At 37.1% G+C, this 25,166-nt stretch overlaps 1 protein-coding gene across 1 annotated transcript in view; it reads right to left on the reverse strand.

Moving 5' to 3' along the window:
* Positions 1 to 636: 636 nt before the first annotated feature.
* LOC118746482 (Down syndrome cell adhesion molecule-like protein Dscam2) overlaps positions 637 to 25,166 on the reverse strand; it is a 139,357-nt gene continuing 114,827 nt past the window's right edge. Inside the window, exons 7-16 of the mRNA XM_036480330.1 lie at positions 21,889 to 22,062; positions 21,425 to 21,575; positions 20,854 to 21,134; positions 14,439 to 14,924; positions 13,020 to 14,336; positions 9,777 to 10,064; positions 7,963 to 8,085; positions 3,504 to 3,784; positions 723 to 852; positions 637 to 674 (exon numbers count right to left, since the gene is read on the reverse strand). Of these exons, the coding sequence (XP_036336223.1) occupies positions 637 to 674; positions 723 to 852; positions 3,504 to 3,784; positions 7,963 to 8,085; positions 9,777 to 10,064; positions 13,020 to 14,336; positions 14,439 to 14,924; positions 20,854 to 21,134; positions 21,425 to 21,575; positions 21,889 to 22,062 (3,269 nt within the window). The remainder of the gene's footprint in view (positions 675 to 722; positions 853 to 3,503; positions 3,785 to 7,962; positions 8,086 to 9,776; positions 10,065 to 13,019; positions 14,337 to 14,438; positions 14,925 to 20,853; positions 21,135 to 21,424; positions 21,576 to 21,888; positions 22,063 to 25,166) is intronic.

Here is a 25,166-nt window from a genome sequence, read left to right on the forward strand (position 1 = left end):
ATACCCTTGTTTTTTTTAATCATAAAAAATTTAGAGTTCGCTCAAAGCGCTCAAAGTTTCCATGAATTTTATATGGGGGAAAAAATTGTTTCGTAGAACTGGTATAGCATCCTTCAAAATCTATATTTTTCAATCTCTGTTTCTCTTTAGGAGACTACAAGAAATAATAGCCAATTGTTTCTTTAACCATTTTTTAATACTAACTATTTTTTATGGGTACCCAAAAACCCCAAAAAATGCAATAGAGAGACCAATAAAAAATCGTTAGTATTAAGAAATGGTTAAATAAAAAATTTGGTATTATTATTGCTTAAAGTCTCCTGGGGAGAAACAGAGTGTGCTGATTGAAAAATATTGATTTTCAAGGATGGTATATCATCGGTATATCGGGAGATCCTTACGCTGAACAGAGGAGAAATATTCTTAGGCGTAGATGTGCTGACAAGTCACATCATTTTAATGAGAATACTGTTGGTTTCGAACTTTGTATTTTACAGCTTAGATTTTCATTAAACGAGTGCATCACATTTCATTAAATACTTACATCTGTACATACATATCTATTTATTTATCTATAAAAACAAAGTGTGTATAGTATACATATAAATCAACAATGTGTGGATGTAGTGTAAAATCTCATGCCAACAAATTTTTTGTGCCAGCGGGATTAAAAACTTGTTAAGATAAAATGCAAAAAAAAAAAACATAACAATAAAACTTACTATGCTTTATTTTTCCCTCATGCTGATTGGATGACTCCGTACGACTTGACGTCAATTGATCCTGATCCGATTCGGACTCCTCACTCTCTGGCTCAGTTTTACGCGAATGACGGCGCCGATTCTTCGAAGACTAATTGGACAGCAAGTAGCAAACAAGCACGCGCGAATTCATGTGAAATGGAAAACAAAGCGAGAAAATGTAAAAGTCAATTAAAATTTAACCAGCAGGCACGTATGGTATGAGAGCGAAGCGAACGAGGATGGAGGGTTAGCAACTTACAAAGAAAAAACAATATAAAAAAAACAAAAAAATTATAATAAAAATTTGCCAAATATACTTAATAGTTGAAAGCAGTAAGTTGAGGAAAATTATAATTTTTTTTTACTAAATGATACTAAAGTATAGGCAGTGAGCGGAGGAGCTTCTTAGTATGTAAGTTATATCAACACTATATGATTTCAGTATTCTTTAATTACTTTAGTATTACTTTAAAAAAAGGTACTAAGGCAAAATAGAAAAATGTGAAAATTTAAAGTCCGTTTTCTAAAGTAGCTTTTAGAGTTTATCTGAACTTCGAACACATTTTTTTAGAAGAAAATTTTTGTTTAAATTTACATAGTTAAATTTTAAAAGCTACTCGAGAAAACGGCGCTAAAACTAATTAAGCTATGATGGTCCTTAAAGTAAACAGTTACTGAAAAAGCTACTTTTAACAACTTTAGCAAACAGAACTTTAAGAACCGCTTTGAGGTTATTAAGAGTCGTTTAGTCAAGAAAACTGTTCTCTACCACGTCTACAAGTTAGTGGCGCATAACCGGAGTTAACTGAATTCACGAATAAACCTATTTACATTAAAATCCCATTATTTGTCGCCCTACAGAACATTGTTGGATATATTGAAGTTCATATCGTTCCTGGATTCACTGACTGCACAAACTTTTATCTTTAGTTTTGAAAAAAGGTAAAAGGAGGTAAGACAATTTATAAATTACTTAAAACATTTTTGAACCGAGAGAGCCCTTACTCTTTTACTAATACAATTTCTATGCCTGTATTTTTTTAGAGGAACGTTTTTAGCTTTGATCTCGATTGGCGTAGAATGAAGGTCCTTCGCGTAGGCAGAGATCCGGTGGTTGTCTGGTATCCGCAGCCTTGCACCTGTATATTTTATAGATTTATTCTAAATGCCGATGATTATTAGCAAAGTGAGTTGAGATACTCAGGCTAGAAATTAAATTGACCAATTGAAGACGATATAATAGAGGATCCATGCAACGGAGAGATAGGTAAGTCCCTCTCTGCTTCATTGTATTCCAATGTGTGGATAACTAATCATTCTCATTTCAGCAAACTCTTTGGGATAGCTTCCAAACCAAAAAACAGCCACGATATAGCCAGCGAACAGAGCGTTTTTAAACTGCACGCGCCTAAACAAAATCTATAGAAAGATTAAAAGAGCTTTTCCCGCGGGTAAATTGGGACCCTTGACCGCTTTATAGCAGACAGAGATACAGAGCCTATCTCTTTTCGCGGCAATATAAAATTTATATAAAGCTTTAAAAAGCCCGCCGGAGTTTAGTTTTTTTTAAGTACCATTTACTATCCAAACATATCCTGCCAGAGAAGGTTTTTAAAGATTGCTATACATTTTTTATGGACGCACAGAGAGTAAAGGTTCTCTTTGGTTATCGTCGATAGAGACTCACACTGGTGAAAAGCTATCTCAGGTCGTTGCTGATCAAATGCTTTTGTTCGTAAATGTTTTTGTACGGAGGCTGTCTGTATGATTATGTTGCTCCTAAACTGCAATTTAGAGCTTTTTTAGATTTCATATAGGCATGTTCAGAGTAGGGTTGCCGACATTTTTTAAGAAATTTATAGTACATTTTCAAAAAAATCTGAAAAATATAGTACACTTCAAATAAATATAGTATTATATTTAAAAGAAAAATTAAAAACGTTTTTTAAGTGTACATCTTTTTTCTTTCTTAGCAATCAATATTTAAATTAATATAAATCAAAAGTTTTTTTTTTATTAGTGAGATAGTCGCTTGGTTTCTCTCATCTCGCCACTTGACTTTCATAATAGAAAAAACTCCCTCTGTGAATGCCGAAGTTGCAGGAATAGAGAGCAGGAATGAAATAATATTAAGTTAATTTGGTAATTCATTCTTTTTTTTAATGTTGAAATTTTTGATCTGTGGTTCTATTAATAAACTCGGTATGACCTTTTATATTAAAGAATTTTTTTTTCAATATTTTTACTTCAGGATAAAGCTCATACATTTTAATATACATTCTTTCTTGCAAATTACTGAAATTTATTAATATTTATAATTAAAGAAAAATAGTATTTCTGCATATTATATTTTTTTCCAACAGTATATAGTACGCAGTCCGAAAAAATAGTATAATTGGCAACCCTAGTTTAGAGTAAAAGCTCTCTCTGATCACCACGATTATAAACCAACCTTTATTGACTTCAATAACGAATAAGACATAATTTCAATATACAACAATGTTATAAAAGTATTTAGCGGCAGGCGCAATAGAATTCCCTTATTCATTACGTAAAACCCCAAAAGCGCTTCTTTGTCTAACAATAAATCAACTTTCTTTCGACTACAATTATGCGCCTTACGAAAATTAAAAAAAAAAAACCGACTAAGTCAATTATTTTCTAGCACTCTAGATATTTAAAAGCACACATCCTTTCAAACAACAACAACACAAATTACGAACAAAATCTAAATAAAAACAGATAAGAAATTAAACGCACGATATTATGAAATGGCGAGGTCTGATAATGATTATAGTTTGTCTTAGTTGGACGTTGATTGTGGTTGTAATGATAATTCAGGTGATGGTGGTGATTTTGGTGTTGGGTTGGTTTTAATACCGCTGCGGGTGGTGGTGACGAGCAACCCTCGGTCAAGGCACGCTCGTGATACATAAAGGAATGCAAAAGCGTATTAGCCGGACCGGCATGATGTGGCTGTGACATGTTTCCCGTCTCGGATAATTGAAATGTGGCATACGGTGAAATATCCTCGGATGTCTCTGTTTGTAGAAGGTAGAAGAAAAGAGAGGAAGGAGAAAAAAAGTTAATGACATACATCCACATAGGCACACATGTAGTTGTAAATATATAAAGAGGCACCTATAACAAACAGCAAACGACACTAATTAGTAAATAATTGGAATGGAAATGGAAATGGAAATGGAAATGGCTTTGACATTGCGTTGCTTTCTTTGCTGTTGAAACGTTGGGAGGGCGTTGTTGTGATTGTTGGTGGTAAGGCGCTGTGATTTATTTAATTGGCATTAGCGGTGAGTAATGTCACTGCACTTTGACAAGGGCATGAATAAGTATACACGAATAAACATACATTTATATTAAACTAAGGTGAACGCTAAAAAACGTATATGGGTAGCTTTGTTCAGATATTGTTTAAGCGACAATATACATCTACTATACATACCTACATAATACGGGGACATGCACCTCTCAGCGGGAGGTAATCTTACTAATATAATAAATGTGAAAGCTCGTATGTTTGGATATTAGGATGCTTATTACTTAATCAGACGAAAACGGCTGAATGGATTGGAATGAAGGTTAGCACGTAGACAATGTGTGACCTGAGTTAGCTAAGGGATATCTCTTAAATAGCTTTGCCACCTTTTTTAAAAGTTAAATGCAATTAATTAATAGGCTAAGCAAAATATTAAAATAATTCCGGCGTCGAACGAAAGCAGTTCTAAAACGATTTATTTGAAAATTATTGTGAACATGGTTGCCACCTCCTCAAAAAATTAAAATCAATTAAAATTACAAGTTAAATGAAATATTGTAATGGGGATGTCAAACCAGAGGGGATTAACAAAAGCTTTATTTTGAAAATATTTTTAAGATGGCTGCCACCTGTTTTGAAGGTAAAAATTAATTTCATTGGCAAATAAAATCAAATATCTTACATGGCAATTAAGTCAGTGACAGGTTTAAGACAAATTTTTTCGAAAATATTTTTGAAGCGGTTGCCACCAGTTTGGAAATTCAAGTTCAATTTAACTAACAAGTTATATTAAATATTTTAATATGCGTATCAAATGAGAGAGATTCAAGGAAGCTTTATCTCTAAAATATTTTTGAAGAGGGTTGCCACCTATGAAAAAGTTCAAAATCAGTTTAAGGAAGCTTGATTTCGAAGATAGCAAAGCAAGCGTGTATTGGCTAGTTGATACACATAAATAAAAACGAGCACTTGGGATATTTTCAAATTTTAATTTTAAAAAGCTGGCAGTTATCCGACTTAGGTGCTTACTTAAATCTGCTAATTTTAGAAAAGCCACAGCGGCATTCGAAATAGCATAAATTGATTTAAACTTGGGAAACGTGTAAAGTACCTTATACACATGGCGTAATAAACAGGCGAAATAATAAAACAGCTCTCTCGCTTTATTTTCTGACATTCGCCTGCCTTATATTTAGTCAAATTTTATAGGCAAATTTTCAAATAAGGCAGTGTCAAAATTTTTCTTCTCACTCTAATTACTTCACTCGGTATAATTCCACCATGTCTTATACAATGCTTTTAAAATAACTTGATGAGAAGACGAGAGATATTTCGATTGAAAATAATCACCTGGATGCAAGTCATTCTTGTAAAGGTGGCATCCGTTTCAAAACTATTTTAAAAATGTAGGTTTCTTAATCCTTTTTCCACATTGTAGACTTATTGGTTAAATTTAAATTAAATAGGTGGCAACCCTTTAAAAAATTCTCTCGAAATAAAACTTTCGAATACTTCATTCGTTTGACATCCGCATTGCAATATTTTATTTCAGTTATTGGTTAAATTCAATTTGGCTTTTAACGGATGGCGAACAGTTTCGAAAATATCTTCGAAATATATCCTCTTAGGTTGATATCCATATTTGTATATTTCATTTTATTAATATTAATTTTAATTCCACTTTCAAATAGGTGCCATGGTAAAATTTCGTTCAACCGGTTAGTTAAATTTAGTATAACTATTTAAACGGGTGGTAACCCTTATAAAAATGTCTTTTGTTTGGCTGAATCTGGGCTAATTGGTTCATAAGAAATATTTTCGCAAGCTATTTAGAAAATTCGTATTAATGCTCCCATTTGGTTTACTAATTTATAATTTTTTATTGGTTGGCTTATATGTAGTTAGTTAATTTATGGATTGAATTTAACAGAGCAGGGCACACCGCAGCCTGGAGAATCTTTTGCATCCTTATGATAAGTCGCTAACCCTAAAAATCAAGGTTGTCATGAATGCCCCTGCACACATATCAGTGCAGCGATATACCTACCAGCTAAACCCATAACTTTTTCTCTACGTTGTTTTATTGGGCTAGAAATAATATTTACGGAGCCTAAACCTTAATCGCTGCCTGGATATCCGACAAAAAGCAATGTTTGATCTTGTTTGTCCATATTATACTAGGTTTACATACCGTAGATTATCTTGTAATTTAAAAGTTACAATATACCTCCCTCGTTTATATGTATTTTATTATAAAATAATCTTACATTAAACCGAACGGTTACTCTTATCTTTTAATATTGCATTTAACTTGTGATAATTTCAACTTTTCAAGCAGGTGGCAACCCTTTTTTTCAAACTAAAACCTTCTTAAACCTCTTGCGTCTGACATCCCTATTCCGATACATATTTCGAATACCAAATTGCCATTACTAAATTCATCAAAAAAAAGTTAATAACAATAACTCTTGTAAAAATTCGAATTTTGCAAAACTGTTCAAATTATATTTTTTTTATGGTTGCAAACCGAAAAAAGTTATTTGTTTGAAAACATCTTGACCATCCAATTTTGGGTGGCTCACTTGAGAGATTTTCACTCATTGTAATAATTCATTTAACTCATTAAATATTTTGAATTGAATTTTTTTTTTTTAATAAATGGCAACCCTATCCAATAATGTGGAATTAAAGATTTCTCAACACGCTTTTGAAGGACACTAATATTTCAATACTGTTTAATTTTATTTGACTTTTGAAACAAGTGGCAAGCCTATCGGGTGCCCCTGAATAAATTAATTATTTAAGACATTTCCTTTTAAATTGCTTTAAGTTAAGTATTTACAAATGAGTTTTTGGAAACCATCGTCTGGATTGAGGTGAAATTTACGACACGTCAAACAAAACAGATGTGTCTACCGAAGGCTAAAATTATTATCACTCAGGTCAAACTGCCTTGGATTCCAGCAGCTTTGTTATATGGGGGGTATTCACTAAATTGAGCAGGTGACCTTGGCCCTGATTATCTCAAGCAACAACTTTGATAACATTCGTTGGTTTGAGCTGATCACCTCTTTTGCCCGAGTGCCAGGTCACTTGCTCAATTTGGTGAATACCCCCATTGATTTATAGTGCCACCCACAATAGCGCACTGACCTTATGTAGTATGAAAACATTTTTATGCTTCCGCCCGGAAATAAAATGACTCGCCATAAGTTAATTCCCTTTTATGTGCCACATATTTAGCGATTGCATATACATTTATATGTAAAATATAGAATTATTGGTGGTAAATTAAACGCTGACGGAAGTCCAACTGTGCCTTCATAACCAAGCAAATTATACTCCATCGCCTAAGAGCTTCTTTCGCAAAAAAAAAATAACCACCAAATAAATTGCACCTTCAATGGAATGCATTATCAATTGTATGTATGTACATTAGGGTGATCCCAGAGAGTGAAGTCTGAATTTTAATGCTCTCATCCCCTAGGGTTGTTCTACGTAGAAAAAATATATACCTCTTTTTTTATTTTGAAATCAAAAAATATTTAGAGGTTTTCATGTATTTCATATGAAGAAAAAACAACTTTTCATATAAAAATATTGATTTTTAAGAATTCTATACCATTTCTACGAAAAGTTGTTTTTCCCCATATAAAATACCGGGTGAAACCTTGAGCGCTTTGAGCGACCGCTAAATATTTTTTTTATTTCAAAATAAAAAAATGGGGGTATATTTTTTTCGGTATAGCCGGAAGCCTAGGGAGTGAGAGCATAAAAATTCTGACTTCACTTTTTCTCATGCATTTTTGGACCACCCCAATATACATATAAAAACTCACATTCCGCAAGCTGTTTCCATTTCCATTCTTTACGACCATTCTGAAGTCGCACTGAAAACATAACAACAACAAGAACAACACATAACCAATAGTAATAACTTACCAGGAATTTTGTCGTTATTCTGCATCGACACTTTGTGAATGGTGGCATAATAGCGTTCCCGCTGCGCTGCCTCCGAGTTCTGACGATTCTCCAGCGATTCCTTTTGTATACGATTTCCTTGTTCTATACGAAAAACAATCAAAAGAAAATTTTAGCAGCAGTTCGAGTATAGATTTTGTTGTTAGAGAGAATGCATATGAATGTAGGTACATTAGACTGCATCACCAAAAAAAGTTGCGGTTTTCCGCCGGGATTACAAAATTTATTATATTTTAAGATGTCCACCAAAATATTTCGGAAAAATATTAAGATTTAAGCGGGATGGACCGATTCGAAAATAACTCTAAAAAAAGAGTTTTTTATGAATAAAACTAGTTTCTTAAAGAACTTTTTGAAAAAAGTCCCCTCAGATGACAAAACCGATAACGCTTAAAAAATCTGCATAAAAATATTTAAAAATCTTTTCAACGGAATCGTAATAATGAGTTTTTTGATGCTGTTTTTTTTTTACTTTTTTCAAAGATTGATTTGCGATAAACTTAAATAACTGGGCCAAAACTATTCTGATTAAGACTTATAGCATCTCGGTAGAAAGGTATTTCCCCTTTTTTATTTATGTGCAAAAAAAGTCATTCGTGTCCCATTTTTATTTTTTTTTCAAATACCAACACATCTTAATTCAACTTTGAATGATGTTCGTTCATCCTACCTTTCTCTTTCATCCTTTGAATGAGCTTATTAGCAAAGTTATAAAAAGGGTGAGAAAATACCTTTCAAATGATACGTCACAAGTCTAAATCTGAAGGGTTTAGGTTCAGTTATTCAAGTCTTATACCAAAAAAATTTTATTTTTTATTTTTATTAAATATTTTGTTTCAAAAAAATATCTTTAAGAAACTATTTTTATTCTTTTATTCGCTTAAATCTTAATATTTTTCCGAAATATTTTGGTGGACGTCTTAAAATATAATAAATTTTATAATTCCAATGGAAAAATAGTACCGATTTTTATTTATTTTTTGTATGGGGAGTGATGCAGTCTAATGTACATATGTAGTCGGAAGAGTAGTAAATTCAATGCGCCCTGTGGAATTCGAAACATAACAAAATCAAACATAATAGCAGCAATAACACGACTAACACCAACAAAAAGTAAAAGCTTTGCGTTAGTTACTGCACAGCATTTGGTCGGCGTCATGCCAATTAAAATTCAATTCGTTGTAACAACGTAAAATTTATTTTCTCGACGTATACACGTTCAATGTATGCTGTGAGGCATTGAGGCCCACATACATAAATACGTACATGCGACTATGCACCACCGCCAACGTACATATGCGTATCCTTCATCCTGTTCATCTTGCAGTAAAACTGCAGCAGTTTTGTATGTATACTTATGTGTTGGTATGTTTGTAGGCATTTACGTTTGCATTTACGTTCATTGATTTGTTTGGTTATTCAGTTAGTTAGTCGTTTTGTCTGTTCAAACGATTGTCGTCGGGCTCCCATTTTTGTTCAGCGCCCACCACCTACTCTTCAGCAAACAAACAACCGTACGGAGTTCGGTAGTTCATTCACACGTTTTCCGTTTTGTTTGTACGCTTGTTGGTTTGTTTGTTTGTTTGTTTGTGAATGCTGATAGCGTTGTGTTTGTTTTGCGTTGGTTTTGCTTTGTTTTGTTTTGTTAGTGCCAAAGAATGATGACCCACTCAGCCATTTACATTCACATGACACCGGCCGGTCGTTTCCGTCTTGTCCGTCCGAACACCCCCTGGCAGTTTACATGTACAATTGTCTGTGTATTTGGTACTCACTATGTCGATAGCACATGACCACCAGCGCTATTGTGCAAATCATGCCCGACAATGTGGCAATGCTCGGTATCAATAGATTCACATTTCCATAGAAAACGTTGGTGCCACGTTGACCGCGCTGCACTATCTCCGGCGGTGGCTGCTCTCCATCCTTGGTGAGAGTGACAAATGTGAATTCGGCCTGCGAAACACCGGCCACATTATGTGCCTCCATGCGCAGCTGATAGAGAGTCGATGGCTGTAGTCCGGAAATGGTGAAACGACGTTGCGGTTTTAAAGCGTTCGATACTGTGAAATGGAATAAAGAGAGCAAAAACAAAGGCAATGGTAATATATTAAGCAACTCAATTTCAGTAAGTTGGTGTTAAATTGCATTATGTGTGTTCTTATTGATGTGAAAATGCTCTGATTTTACTCATCGATCCTCAAATGGGGGAAAATTTTACTTTTGAACACATTGGAAATTTTGATTGCTTGTCTCCAACTTCATCGTCATAAGTGAACGAATTGCGAAATGAGCGCTGCACCCGTCACGATTATAAAATCGTGTTTTACGACTTTAATGTCAGGGTGGGCAGATATTAGAGGTGCCCTAAACAAATGATCGAAGATATTATTCGAGCGTTCTTCACCTGCGTTTCACCTGAGGAGCAAACATCGAATTGGCTCACTCACTTGTCGCAGACAAGGTCCGCTCCAGTCTCTGTGCAAAGAAGAATGTGCCCCCAGCAGCGCGGCGAAAGTTCGACGTCGAAAAGATGTAGGCGTAATAGACCGTCTACACTGCATTGGTACACAGACGGCTCGAAGACCCTGAAATAAATAGGTGCAGGAATCTTTGACCCAGGACCAGGATCTCCATTCCTATGGGGAAGTATCTGAGCATATTTCAAGCAGAAGTCTACGCCATCTATTTGTGTGTGGAGGCCAGTCAGGCGGCACTCAAGGCTCTTTTATCCTTTGAAATCAAATCATACCTGGCTCAACTCCCTTGGTAGGCAGAATAACATCAGAATGGCGTGTGTGCCTGGCAGTAAGGGAACGAAGCGGAAAACTGTCTCGCAAGAGAGGCCGCAGCCATCACTCCAGTTGGCCCCGAGCCCTTCCTGGAAGTGAGTCCCAATACTATAAAGGAGGAGCTCAGGAGGGACAGGAACAATTGGAGGGACTTAAACTGGCATAGTTTAATAGGAATGCATCAGACAAAGCGTCTACTGGGAGGGTATAACAAGAGAAGATTCCAAAGTTTAATTAACCTTCCAAAGCGGAAGTTGAAAATATTAACAGGTTTCCCTACAGGACACTGCAGACTAAGTGGACATCTTTATAAGCTGGGGATATGGTCAAACGAACTTTTCCGATTTTGCGCCTCTTCCAGCGAAACACCACTCCACATCTTTATCGAGTGTGATGCTTAAGCATATTCACGCCCTATCCCCGAAAACGCTATGGAACTTTCTGACGGATCTAGGCTTGGAGAAAGTAATGTGAAGAGCGGAGGTTACAATAGATCATCAAATGATTTATCTTTATATATCTAACAGACTGTCTAGATTTTACGCTCTCGATTCTTAGGTCTTTTTAGTTACTCACTTCGTCCCGTTGTAGCCTAGGCAGTTAGTTACTAGCATCCACGCAGAAGTAGCTGATATATTCAAAGAGTATTGGGCCACTTATACAGAGAGATACGCAGTATACTATGCCAGCAAGACAGCCAACAAAGAAGGAGAAAAAAAACTTTAAAAAAGTGCGCAGTCAAAGATCAGAGTAGACTTCTAAAAACGTTTGAATGGTGAAACCGGTGGCGCGTTTGCTGAAAAAGAACCCTGATCCATGTATAGGCACGAAGCTCCACTTGACCAGCATGGGGTGGGTATGCCAACAGAGAGGCGCACAACATCCGAGTTATCGAAGCGGACAGTAGACTGACTGTAATGCTAAATAACCCCCAAGTATTATGCGCTTTAGCACATAGCGCCTTGAGCGTAGTAGAGACTTGGCCAAGGAAAACTGGCTTTAGCCAACCCGGCAAAAAAGGTCATTGGTTCTCCATTCAAAAAAAAAAAAATAATAATAATGGCCAGCTGCGGCTTAGTAATGTCACGCTCACCCTTTTGGAGGAAGTCAAAAAACTGGCCGTCATTCTGGACAAAAAGATAACCCGGAGGCGCAATATGGATGAATGCACCAGGAAGGAAATTAGTGAACTATACACGTGAAAATCAAATGTAAGGAAAAATGAGGCTTGAAGCCTCAAATTATTCAACAGATTTACATACGGTATTGCGGCCTAGTAGCCTTCTCTGGATATTTCTAAAATAGGGAATAAGCTAACCAAGATTCAAGGGGTGGCGTGCATTAGGATCACAGAGGCCCTACCCTCAACGCCAATTAAGGCCCTGACAACATTTTGGGTACCCGGCCGTAATGATATATCAGCTAACTGAGTGGCAGATGAACTGGCGAGGGAGGTGACCTCCTTATCTGCCTTTAGAATGCTCTCAGTGAGGGTATCGCGCTATCGATTGCGAATTCTTGCTGGACAAAGTATTTACCGAACAGGCTAGTAAAAGGTGGTCTGCAGAACCCACGTGTATGTAGGATAGCGCGACACATATTCCCTAAATTTGATAGATAAGATATATCGCGCTCTCCCGACTTGAGCGATCCTTGCTTCAGTTCTAGGAAAATAATAACATAGGGACGCTCTACACAGTATCACATTGGGCCCATGGCGGCGGTGCTCCCTTCCAACTTTAGATGGGGCAGCCACTTTAACCGTACCTAACCTATGGGTACGCATGATTACGAAGGAAGCATCTAGAGCAGAAGGGTCTATCTGCAAGTGCTGGCGTAATTTGGCAAAAGAGAGAAACAAGTGGCATCATCACATCGATGGCCCGGAGCTACTCAAATGGTCAATAGCCGCCAATAAAAGAAAGAGGTGCCACATATATAATTTTGATGCTGATAATTTTAAGGTCCACCCTAATAACTGTGTAAATATATATGTATATATCACTACATCTGTATGTATTTGTGACTGCATTAAATTTATGTTTATGAGATGCATAGCTGAAATTTAATAATACCTAAAATGTAATTAATAACACATAATTTCATATGTCACCGTATTAGCCTTAAAGGATATTTTTTTTATAACTTTTAATTGAATTTTTGTGTTTGAATACCGAATAGAAAAAGAAAACTTCTTTTTTGGCTGCACACATCCTTTCTACTTACCCAATATCCAATCGCGCTCGGGCTCATCGGTCACCGGCCGGTATTGCAGCACAAAGTAAAGCAGCGGACAACCATTGTCTGGCCATGTATGCAAACGCACCAATACTGTAGTAGAGTTGGGTGCAATCAGGCTGGTGGTTGACGGCATTCCGGGTGATTGCCCTTGCGTGCGCACATGCAAAGTGATGCTGGCCGGTGAGGTGCCCACCTTATTGTGAGCCGTCAAATGAATTTGATAAGTGCTACCACACACCAGCCCCTTTAGTTCGTGACTAGATGCATGACGTGACAAAAGCATCTCATCCATATTACTGTTGGCGCGTCGATAGAAGAGCGTATAGCCAGTGATTGGTGCATTACCAGTGAATCCGCATTTCCAGTGCATCAGAATACTGCTCGAAGTAGCGCTAGTCACATACAGCACCGGCGCCGAAGGTGGCACTTGCACCAATAGTACGTGCGTCAGCCGATCCGTGCCAATGCCGTTGTCCACCTGACAACTGTAGTTGCCACTATCCGAAATCTGTAAACTCGAGATAATCAAGTCGCCTGAATCAAGTAGCTGAGAATTGTGTAGGCCGCCTTGTCGCAGCAGTGAATCCGCCTTGTACCATTCACGTTTCGGTTTGCCAACTGCCGTGCACGGCAACGTAACAGTTGAGCGCCATGGCCGCACTATCGGACCACCGAAGGAGACAATGCGTGCGGGCACACGATTGGTTGTAATCTGTGAGGCGACACGCGAGCTTTTGCCTTCACCAACACGCGTGGAGGCGGTCACCCAGTACTGGTACTCCATGTGAGGATGCAGATTTTTCGCCTCGTAATGCGCCTGCTGTGACGGCAAGCTACGTTTTTCATTATTCAGCTCTTCTCGCCCGTTTACGACGCGCGTATATAGATTATATTTTGTGATGACCCCATTCGGTTCCGTAGGTGGCAACCATGAGACAGACAAAGATTGCGGTGAGCTAACGACCACTTTGATGTCAGCCGGCGCTTCGGGAGCATCCTCCTCGGTGTGACAGTAGAGTGGGTTGGATAGCGCGCCATCACCCATGCGTGTGTGTGCCAGCACTTGTATGCTGTAGTTGGTGTACTTGCGTAATCCCGTCAGCACTGTGGTTAGAGCGGTTGTCTTGCGTGATTCAACTTCGTCTTTGTTGAGAGAAAAGTCATCCAGAATAGGCTCGAAAATTAATTTGTAACCCTGCAAGAGACCATTGGTATGGTAGATTGGCGGCGGCTGCCACGAAACTTGCAATGATTGTGAGGTCAATGCGGCGCAACGTATATCCTCCGGCGGTCGACTTGGCACTGTCACGAAATATAGTTGAATATAAATTTATTTAATAAAAGGCAATAAACTGACTATTAACTACAATAACAAGTAATATTTCGCCAAAGTAGCCAACTCACCGTCTTCCATTGTTTGCGCTGACACCGGCTCAGAGAGTGGACCGGGTCCCACCTGATTGAAGGCCTGCGCAACAACATTGTAACGCGCGAATCTCTGTAAGCCGCTTAGCAAGAGTTCGCCGGTGCCACCATCGCCATCACCGGACACTGAGGTAAAATTGTATGCCGAGTTTCCCGAGCTGGCCAATTTATAGCCAACATTGTAGCCTTGTATGTCGCCGTGACGCAATTCTACGAGCGGCGCCAACCAGCTGACAAGTAACTCGGTGGAAGACAATGGACGTACTGAGAGATTGAGCGGCGGTCCGGCGGGACGTTGTGGTTCGGTGCGCACCACTAACTCTTGACTCGGTGCGCTGCGGCCGGCAGTGCCTTCGGCTATTACGCGAAAGGAATAACGTGTTGCTGGCTTAAGATTCTCAATTAACGTTGTGTACGTTGGTGGATCCTTGACCTCTACTTGTTGCCACTGCTCGATGAAGAGTGCTGTATGATGTGAAGAAGGTAGAGAGGAGGAGAGTGAGCGATACGCGTTAGCATAATTCAAATTGGGTTTTATTATTTTTAAAGAATATAAATTTTTATTAATATTGAAACTAAGCTAATAACCCCCACGCTGCAACTGCGCATATAGAAATATTTGACGATACATGTAGGTAGCTAATGTAGGGCGTTTTTCTGAATTTGTTTTATATATATATATATATATCTGGATTTCGAATCAGTGAAGCCTCACTTTGATATGTACCTAACCCACTCATCGCTTTGGATTCTATTAATTTTTCATTGCTTCTTAAGAAATGTTCTTAAGAAACTATCCGGCTTAATGCAATAAATATTATTTCATATGTATAACTGCACTTCAGCGCTACCCAGCGGATAATATTATATGTATATAAATATATTTTTTTCTATATATGCCTATTGAATTTAAAAGGTATAGAAGAAAATATAAATGAATAGTGCAGTTAATGAAGTCAAGAGAGAAGTAGCTACAATTATTACACATAAATAGTTAGTTAAATAAAAAACATCGTCAATTTAAGTTAACCTTTGTGTGCCCAACCGGGTACTCGGGTACCCATCGACAAATATTGTATCAAATAACTTTTTTTCTTGGAACAATTTTTCCAAACCTCCCGGATCTCTACGATTTGACTGATTTTAGATGGAGAAAAGCATTTAAAATATTTTATATTTCTTTTCAGTCCAGAAAATTTTGAACCTGAAAGAAAAATGTACACGAAGAGTCCAACCGGGGTACCCGGGTAATCACATACAAAATAGGCAGAAAGATGTATAAATAAAAAAGTTATAACAAATAATATTGCTTTTAATTGTTTATTTATTAAATCGAGCTAATATAAATAATAATATTTAGTTTACTAAAATAACAAAAACATATTTTTTTTTTACTTTTCAGGCAATAAAAAAATCTGAATTATGAGAAATTGTACATTTGCAAACGTGCAAATAAAAATTTTGTATATTATTTACATTTGAAAAGTTATTTTAGCTAAACACAACGTTTAAAAAATATGTACACAAGTATTCTAAAAACACACAAAAATTACCGAGTGGCTCTCTGATAACGACTGCGCTGAGGTGCACGGCAATACGTCCGGCTGCTTCAAATAAACTATGGATACTAAAGTAAAATGGTATCCGAATGTAATACATATTTGTTTCAAAGGTGTTCTAGTATATTCCTCGGATATAAAAGGACATACAGACCTTCTTATTGCTTCCCTGTTCAGTTGAATGTAACAAACCTTCTCGGAATTCACAAGTATACGCTCTGACTCACTTCAGATTATACCGGACTTTCTATTACAAAGGTCTTTTTTAACCGACTTCACAAAAAGGAGACGGCTATCAGTTCGTCGGAATATTTTTACTTTTTTTTTTGTATGTTACCGCATAACTTTGGATCACGATAACCGATTTCGATAATTCTTTTTTTAAATGAAATTTGTTACCTCACAGGTGGTCACATATTAATTTGGTTTAAATCCGATCATTGGATCATGAAGAAATTAACGATAATCTTAAACTTTTTTATGAGAATTGTAGTCGGTTTTGTTTTTTGCTTAAAAATTACTTGTATATAATGCTAACGTTGGATTTGCATAAAAAGATCTACGTTAACAATAAATAAATCAATGTGCATCTAATACCCAAGATAATACTAAGTTACAGCCGACTTTTACATATAAATCCGTAAGTGGATACCCAGGTACCCCGGTTTGACAACAACGTTAATTAATTTGGATGGGCACACTAGGGTTAATGTAAGTAGTATGTGAGAAAATCTCACGAATGGTTACATTTTTCGACTAAAACGTGTTTTTTTGGGTCGAAAATTGTGGGACACTTACTTTACACCATGCATTATCTCTATTTTTGCGTAAAGAGCAAGATTCGATCGCGAAATTGTATTTAAATGAAAACTTAAAAAAGATATACAAACAAGTAATTTTTAAGCAAAATATAAAACCGACTTCAATGCTCATATAAAAATTTAATTGTCGTTAATTTCTTCATAATCCAATGATCGAGTGAGGTAATACCTTTCGTTTAGAAAAATAGAAATCGGTTGGCATGGTCCAAAGTTATGCGGTACCATAAGTAAAAAATATATATATATATATTCCGACGAATTGATAACCTTCTTCCTTTTGTGAAGTCGGTTAAAAGCATAAAAATAACAACTCATGCACATATACCCGTAGTTGTGTATGCAACGTATACGCCCCGTAGCACCATACACAGGCAGCTAACACGCATACACTCGCACGCTTTAACTTAAAAGTCATAATATTTACATAAAAGTTTTGTAATATTGGCGTGGAATATTTTTCTAGAATATTCTACACGAATATATATATTAATTTCTTCATGTATATAACAATTTTATAATGAATTTCAGGTGTGTCAATAAAAATTGTAAAATGGGAATTTTTGCTTCGCAAATCATAATCATCTAATACGATGTTTCCACGCTTCGTAATTCGCTCTCTAAGTAATTCGTTAAGTAATTCGTGAATTACCCGGGTTCCATGATACACATTAGTAATTCGTTTGGCAACTTTAGTTCTCGTTCTTGTTCTCTGCTATTTATTATTATTTTTGTGTACTGCAAAAATCGAAGATCGGTGCTAAAATTTCAGTTAGAGTCAAACCACGCCAACTGTGTCAATGAATTTCCATTGATTTTCTGGAAAGTGAAGACAATTGTAGGAATTTGTAAATAATTATAGAACAAAAATACTCCTTGGACGGTTTTTCGAAATTGCACTTCGTTTTTGTTTTTTTTTTGGTATTATAAGAATATTGCAATTTTCGAGAGAAAAATTCGTAACTCGCGACCCATTTCATGAAATTTTTTTTGAGAGTTGCTGAAGCTTTTCCGAAAATCAGGGAGTGCCACTAAAAGAACTCGTGAGAGTAACTTTAACGAACCTTGAGTACAAAGTTGATCCAGTGCCATCTAGCGGGTACACTTTCGTAAGAATATTTTTTTCTATGCAACGAATATTAACCGGAAAATATACAATCAAAATTTGGTCAAGATCGGGCAAGTCGTTAAGATGGCGCAGAATTACGTGAATACCTAAACCGGAATATAAACCAGAAAAAAATGCTGTTTTCTAGGCGGTTTGCCACTGCATGTCGAGTGGCAAATAAAAAAAAAATCTTTTTTTATGTTCCTCGGACCAGGACTTGAACCCTGGTCTCACCGGGTGAAAGTAGCCGTCTCTAAAAACTAAGCTATGGCTAGTGTCAAAGCTTCCTCATGAGCAAACATTTTTCCTGTAAAAATGTCACCGTTTTGGAAATATTGATATTTTTTGAATCTAATAAGAATTAAAAAAAATATTGTCATTGGCCGGTATTATCTTTAAGATGTAGGCCAACCTTCTACATCGACTTTCGAAGGGCTTTATTAATAATATTCGCAAACGAAACCATCACTGGAAATTGCGCCGTTCCAAGGTGAAAAGCATTTGGTTTCATATAATTACACTTAAGCTCTCTTAACCCTTTCAGTAAAAAAAATTAACCTCCCCATTTTAAAATTTTCAAATATGTGTACCTACCGGCTAATTTTAGATCGTTCATTCAAAAAATGAAATCAAAAATTTGTAAGGCTCTTATATGGCATTTCCACCAAGACTTAACTGCAGTTTATGCCCATTGGAAAAAACGAGATTATCACTCGAACAGGGTGATAGCTCATATAAAGTACAATCAAACGAAAGTAGAAAACGAAAAGGTAAGAAATAAACATTGCCAATCACCCCATGTTAACATACTTGGTACTTAACTGCAGTTAAGCTTTTGGTGGAAATAGGCTATTAGTTTAGCCGTTATTCTTCCTCTTCTTCTTTATTTGCACTGTGACCGCTTAAGCGATTGTGGCCGAGTCCAAAACAGCACGCCTCTATGCTAACTCAAGCCAATTGGAAATGTCAAGTGAAACCATGTCCTTCTCCGCCTGGTCTTTCCAACGCAGTGGAGGCCTCCCTCTTCATCTCTTACCAGCATCGCGACCCGCGTTGAAAGGGGATAGTTCGGTGCGCAGAAGTCCACCTAAGTGGGAATAGCTTTTGACAGCCATTCACCTGGGTGTGGCCAGAAGTGTGCGTACGGTTTAAACCACAGCTCACAAGGTCCACGGAACCTAAGGGTAGCGACCAAACACCCATTTGGGAGCGAGCTAAATTGAGAAGGCGTAAAACTTTGCGTGCGCTGGGTTTGGGTTCTGTCATATTAAAACCCCGCCCAATGAAAAATACAAACATGCCTTGGATGAGACCCCCTCTCCTTGATGACGGTCCGGCAAACGTATAAAGGACTTAACCGTTCTCATTTTCGTTGTTGGTGTGTGACTTAACCGTTGCTCAATGTCCATTATATTGGGCTATAGTACCACAGGTGTTTAAAAAAGAAAGTGATCTCAACTATTTTTATATTTTTCTTTTGCGAATACATTTCAAAACTATGAATAATAGGTTTGTTCCACAAGCTACTCGAAGTCACTTCGAGTTAGACATACGCATTCTACAAGTAAGTTTTATAGTTTATTTCATATACGCTGACAGTTTGAACTTTGCTAGAGTTTTTCTGCAAGTAGCTTGTAGAACAAAGCTAATACCTATAAATTTCTTTGAATCGCATTTCCATTGAGAACTGGTCAACATTTTTCAACATACTACATTGCTCACTGTCGAATTTTCTCACACATTTTATTTTTATGAAAAACACATTCAACTGCAACCAGAAAATTAAATTAAATTAACGCGGTAAAGAATAAGCCCTTATTTACGAAAAGTTCGCTTAAAGCTCAAAAAAGTTTGTCCAATATATTCAATGCTGAATTATATATATGAAACATATTTAGATACGTTGGGAATACCATCAGGAAATATTTAAATGCTTATATTTTTTTGCCTAATTCATCGATCTAAAAGCTGACCGTTTTTCACTAATTTTTATTTGTGCCAAATTCATTCTGTAGCAGCTTCAGATTGCCCCAACTTCCTCGTATGACTGTGCAATTATGTATATACAGATTTTAGTTTCAATTACAATAAGAAAATAAACACTTTGATAAACACAGAAACCATTTACTAAATTTTAATTTATTCAAAACTAAAACTTTTTTTTAGCAAATATAAAGGATTACTTGATTTAAGTATTCAACAATTTCGCAAAACAAGTAGAAAACCTGTCGCAGCCAAATCGTTATTTATTTTTACTCAACAATGATTTGTTAAAAATATTGTCCACACATGATAGTGATAAAAAGCTTGTAAAAATAAGCAAATATACATAAATTTGTCTCAACTAAAACGGTCAAGTAAATTGCATACTCTCACCAACTAAATATTTATTTCGCCACTTCCAACTACGCCACTTGGCTACTACACTGAAAATAAAAAATCCTCCTAAATTTAAGGAAACTTTGGTGCTTGACTCAAAAAGCGCGAATATCGAAAACCCTTTTTTGAGTATATGTATATAAAATTTAGGTAATAATAACAAACTTTTTTTCTCGATGTGTGCGGAGTTTTGTAGCAAAATTATATTAATGTGCTTGGAAAATCTAAAAGCGCTTACATCTGCTTGAAGTTTTCCGCTATTAAGGCAAGTTTTAATTCTAGTTAATACCAGGCTGTAATTTTACCCCTATGATACCCCTATGAAATGAATTTTTCATCAAAAGTTTCTTCGATTTTAATGTCAAGGTCTGTCAATTTTATCAATCAAGGCTATTTATTCCTAACTATGTGTTAATGTACAGCGCTTATCTACATCTTACTTTACATTTTGTTTTCTTCCCCCTTTCTCTTTTCTTTTATTTTTACTAAGTACTTATCTATTTTAATAATATTTCTTTTCAGCTACTTACGGTCCATTTCCTTGAATTCCACAATGTATTTTGAGATATCCGCTGTGTTCATTGTTTTCGGTTGCCATTTCAAATTCACCGAACGACTAGAAATCATAGCCGCCTCCAAAACGGTGGGCGGTTGTGGTGGCTCCTGCACCTGCAGCTGCACCAATTGCTGATCATTGCCATAGAGATTGCTCGCACGACAAAAGTACGGGCCACTATCGCTGGCATCCACCATGCGTATTTGCAATTCGGCAGAAACACCATCAGGTGTCGCCTCTTGCTTCACCGAAATTCTGCAACGACACAAATGGGAAATGTAGCGAAAAGAATTCGACTCATCACTTCTATGTAGGTGGCATTAATGCTCCTGTGGGAAATATGCGGGATACTAAATAAGTGCTGATAAAATTAATGTTGACAGGATGATGGGGTAAGATTAATGAACGCTATGAGGAAGATGAAGAAGCAGGAGTGGGGGGTTGAGAGGAGATATGTATGTATGTAGGTTTAAGGAGACGATGATTTGATGGTAGTTGGAATACTTAGTTAACAGCAGTGACAGCGTGTGTCCCTCTTGACCTACTTGTAATTTGTTGATGGATTCAACGTATTTTTGCCCGAACGCATCCAAACGATATTAATCGGTTTGTCACCGCTGACAGAGCATTGCAAAAGCGCTGTGTCACCTTTTTTCACCGTTACCGAGCGTGAAGTGGATGAGAAGTACGGCGAAGCTGTATCATTAAAAATGCAAAGGAGAAACACATGAAAGTATAAATAATGTCGAATACGTAAAGAGTGTTGTTGGAAAATGCTAAAAGTTTAACACAGCATAGTTGTTGGTATTGAGATGAAATATAATACTTCAAATAAGTATGTACATATATACAAACACACAAGAGAATATATATATAATATCGCTATGGCGCATTTAATTAATGCCTATAGGTGCTTTGTGAGTTTGCGAAAATTTACCTACATTGATAGCTTACGAAACGGATAGGCATAATAAAGCTTTATTCTGTGCTTACGCAACTTTGCACTTACAATTTACTTTTAGCTGTATAACTTTTCCGATGCCAGTTCCAATGCCATTGTTCGCTTGACAAAGGTAGAAGCCTTCACGATCCTCTTTAACGTGTTGCAGTAGCAGCGAACCGTTGCTCAATAATTTGGTGAAAGGCCGCTCTCGCACCTCCTCGTATTCACCAGACTTACTGCCTGTAAACAAAAAGTACAATTTATTTTATTTTTTTTTTACTCGTACCGCTTAACGTATAAAAAACTAAGTCAGATTATTTCAACGAAGTATTATAACCGCTAAGAAACACTTAAGGTATACTATATTTAATCTTTGGAAAGTAGCTAGTACTTTCCTCCTACTTTTAGTGACGAACCCCGCAAATATTTTAAGGAATACGATTTGAGGGATGTACTTAATGGGAAGGACCAAAAATTGCTAGCGACTTCAATATGCGCTAAAAAAAATGTAGTTTTGGACAGACTGTTGGAAGATAAAGTCTACAAGACAAAAACTCTGCTTTCGCTACGCTCCGAAATATGTTAGTTTGTAAAAAGGTTCCAGCATGAAATGATTCATCAGCCTATAAAGCTGCCTCCCGATCAGAAACGAGAAAATAAGTTGAAAAAACTGTGATTGACAAAAGGAGTGGAGAAGATTTTTCACATCTGACTTACACAGAAAACGAAAGTTGCAGTTGGTTTTAATAACTATTGGGATTTGTAGTTGAGTGCCTAGTGGAGAAGAACTATTCTGACTTATGTGAGGATACTCCCTCATTATCCTCTGCATAAACATCAATTTGCTTATTAGAAATGAAAATGACGGCACTTCGCTCCATCAAATCAATGGAATTGGCACTCTCCAATAGAAGTGCAAATCCAAAATAGTCAAATGGATCGGCAATATGCTTACCCAGAGGACAATCAAAGCTGTCCACGGGAAGGAGTGCTATCTCCACTTTTGTGGTCTATACTGGCTTATGAACTAGCGCATGTCCTCAATGCGAAAACAACGATACGCTACGCTGGAGAGATATCCATTATCATCAAGGGCGACCATGAAAAGACCACGGACTTGTTTCCGGACGTCCTAAACAAAACTTCCAGATCCTTTGTTGAATCCTAAAATGACGTTCTGTGTGTACAGTCGAAATGACCAAAATCCTGTTCTCAAACTAAATTGAACCCATTCACAGCTTTACGTAGAGGTACAAAATCGTATTCCCACTCGTGAAGAATGGAGCAGAAACCCACGTGGTTGCCGAAGATTCACAAACATGGTATAGCGATTGTTCAAAAACATCTTAAGGCGTAGGTGAGGGTGTTGTGGGACCGCGATTCCAGACTTATTTTCCCTTAAGTAGGACGTAATTATATTCCAGGCGGAACTAGCTGCCATACCATAGACCGCCCACGTCTTGTTAAACAGGCAATATGCCAAAACAAAGATTTCAGGCGGCCAATCTGTCTTCAAAGCTCTAACGTAGCGACAGGATGGTGGCTAGCAAAGGACACGCAAATCAACTTCAGGAAAGTGAGAAGCAAACAAGGCGTGTCCTACTGAAGCGCCTATTGTTATTCTGCATCAACTTCCCATAGAATTCCACAAGTGCGAAATTCCAGTGAACTCTGCAATCAGATTCAAATAGTACGGCTTTTAGTGTCCGAGGCAATACAGGCATAGTGGAGGTTTTGAAAGCTCTCAGATTTGGGGGAAAAAATCAGATTATATGTACATCTCCTTCACCAGATTCCAGAAAAAACTTTCAGGTGAAGTTTCCTTTTAGGCGGGACTGATGTAGAAGCAGACCAATCAAACGGAATGCGGTTCTCATCTATGCGGAGAGGTATAAAATGGACTGCGGTGTAGGTTTGGGCGAATTCTCTGAAATATCTCGTTACGACTATGTACCTTTGCGAGCACTTTCCAAGCGGAAGTGTGGGGAATTTAAAAGGATGGTAAGGTCTTCAAAAAAAAAGCCACGAAGGAGTAAAAAATGCACACATTTTATCAGATAAGTAACAAAGAAAACCCCTTCTGGTATTGGCGTTACCAACAACAATTTCTAAATTAGAGAGAAACTGAAAGTGTACGTTAATAGACATCTTACTCGTCTGGGTTCCCGGACCTAGGAACATACATGGACCGTTTTACATTATCTTTGCGAATTTCTAGCCCTGGCACGTATGATACGCACATTCTTCTGTGCAGCTAAAAACACATGTCTAACAACGCAATCCCAAGATTGAAAAGTTGGATACCACCATCACGTGAAAGAGCACTTTCAATAAACGGACACTCGCAAGCTATGGGGTCACATTTTAGCGAGCTCAAAAGATCGACTTTTACGATGAGAAGTGTCACGCAACTGCAAAAAGTAAAGTGCCTCCAACATGGTCACACTGTGATCGGGTGCAACACAAGCTATTTATTTGAGTCGATACTTAAAGATGAAAGAGGAAGCAAAAATTTATTTGGTAAACCGAAAAGAGAGAAACACCGAAAAGAGTGAGTGGGAAAAGCGTAAATTTCCGGGCGAAAGGAGGAAAATTGTATCAAAAACAAGCTCGGCGACCTAGTTAATGACAGATGTCCAGCTCCTACTTAAATTTTGTAGAGAACATTTCTGCAAAATTATGAGCGGCAACAGTATAGGAGATCAGTCCACTCCGGGACAAAGAAGTCGATATATCGGGAGAATAAAAACAAAGCTGCTGGAGCTGACTGTCTGCCAGCTGAGCTATTCATGTAGGCAGCAGGTAACCTATAATACCGATGCACATATCAAATTGAATGCAGAATATAGTCAGATGAACGCACTCCTCAAGACTGGAGTTCCGTTTTCTCTGTCTGATATCATATGAAAGGTGACCCTAAACATCGGCTATAAGATCTTATCGAGCGAATTGTGTGAAAGGCTACAACTGATCATCAATGAACTGATTGGACCTTATTCGTGTGGTCTTAAACTTGGTAAATCTTACATAGACCAGGCGTTTTCCATACGCAAAATCTTTTAAAACAATGCCGGCCAAAGCGTGCACATTGTGCAGTTCCGCCTTCGTGTTTTCTCACCAACGCTGACGATGTGTTTGCACGAAGTTACCCAGCCAGCAGAGAAACGTAAATTTTGCCGACAGTGCAGTCTAGTACAATTTTCCGTATCCGGAAACGAATAGAAAACGACTACAATTTTCATTCTTTTACGTATCCGGAAAACGTTCGAACAAGATGATTTTATTTGAAAGCAATAATTGTATTTCATTTGTTCAAGCTAAGAACGAAAAATGGCATTGAAGAT

Source organism: Rhagoletis pomonella, unplaced genomic scaffold (assembly GCF_013731165.1).
Source record: "Rhagoletis pomonella isolate Grant_MI unplaced genomic scaffold, Rhpom_1.0 Rhpom_scaffold_00010, whole genome shotgun sequence".
In the NCBI taxonomy this organism is placed as follows: domain Eukaryota; kingdom Metazoa; phylum Arthropoda; class Insecta; order Diptera; family Tephritidae; genus Rhagoletis; species Rhagoletis pomonella.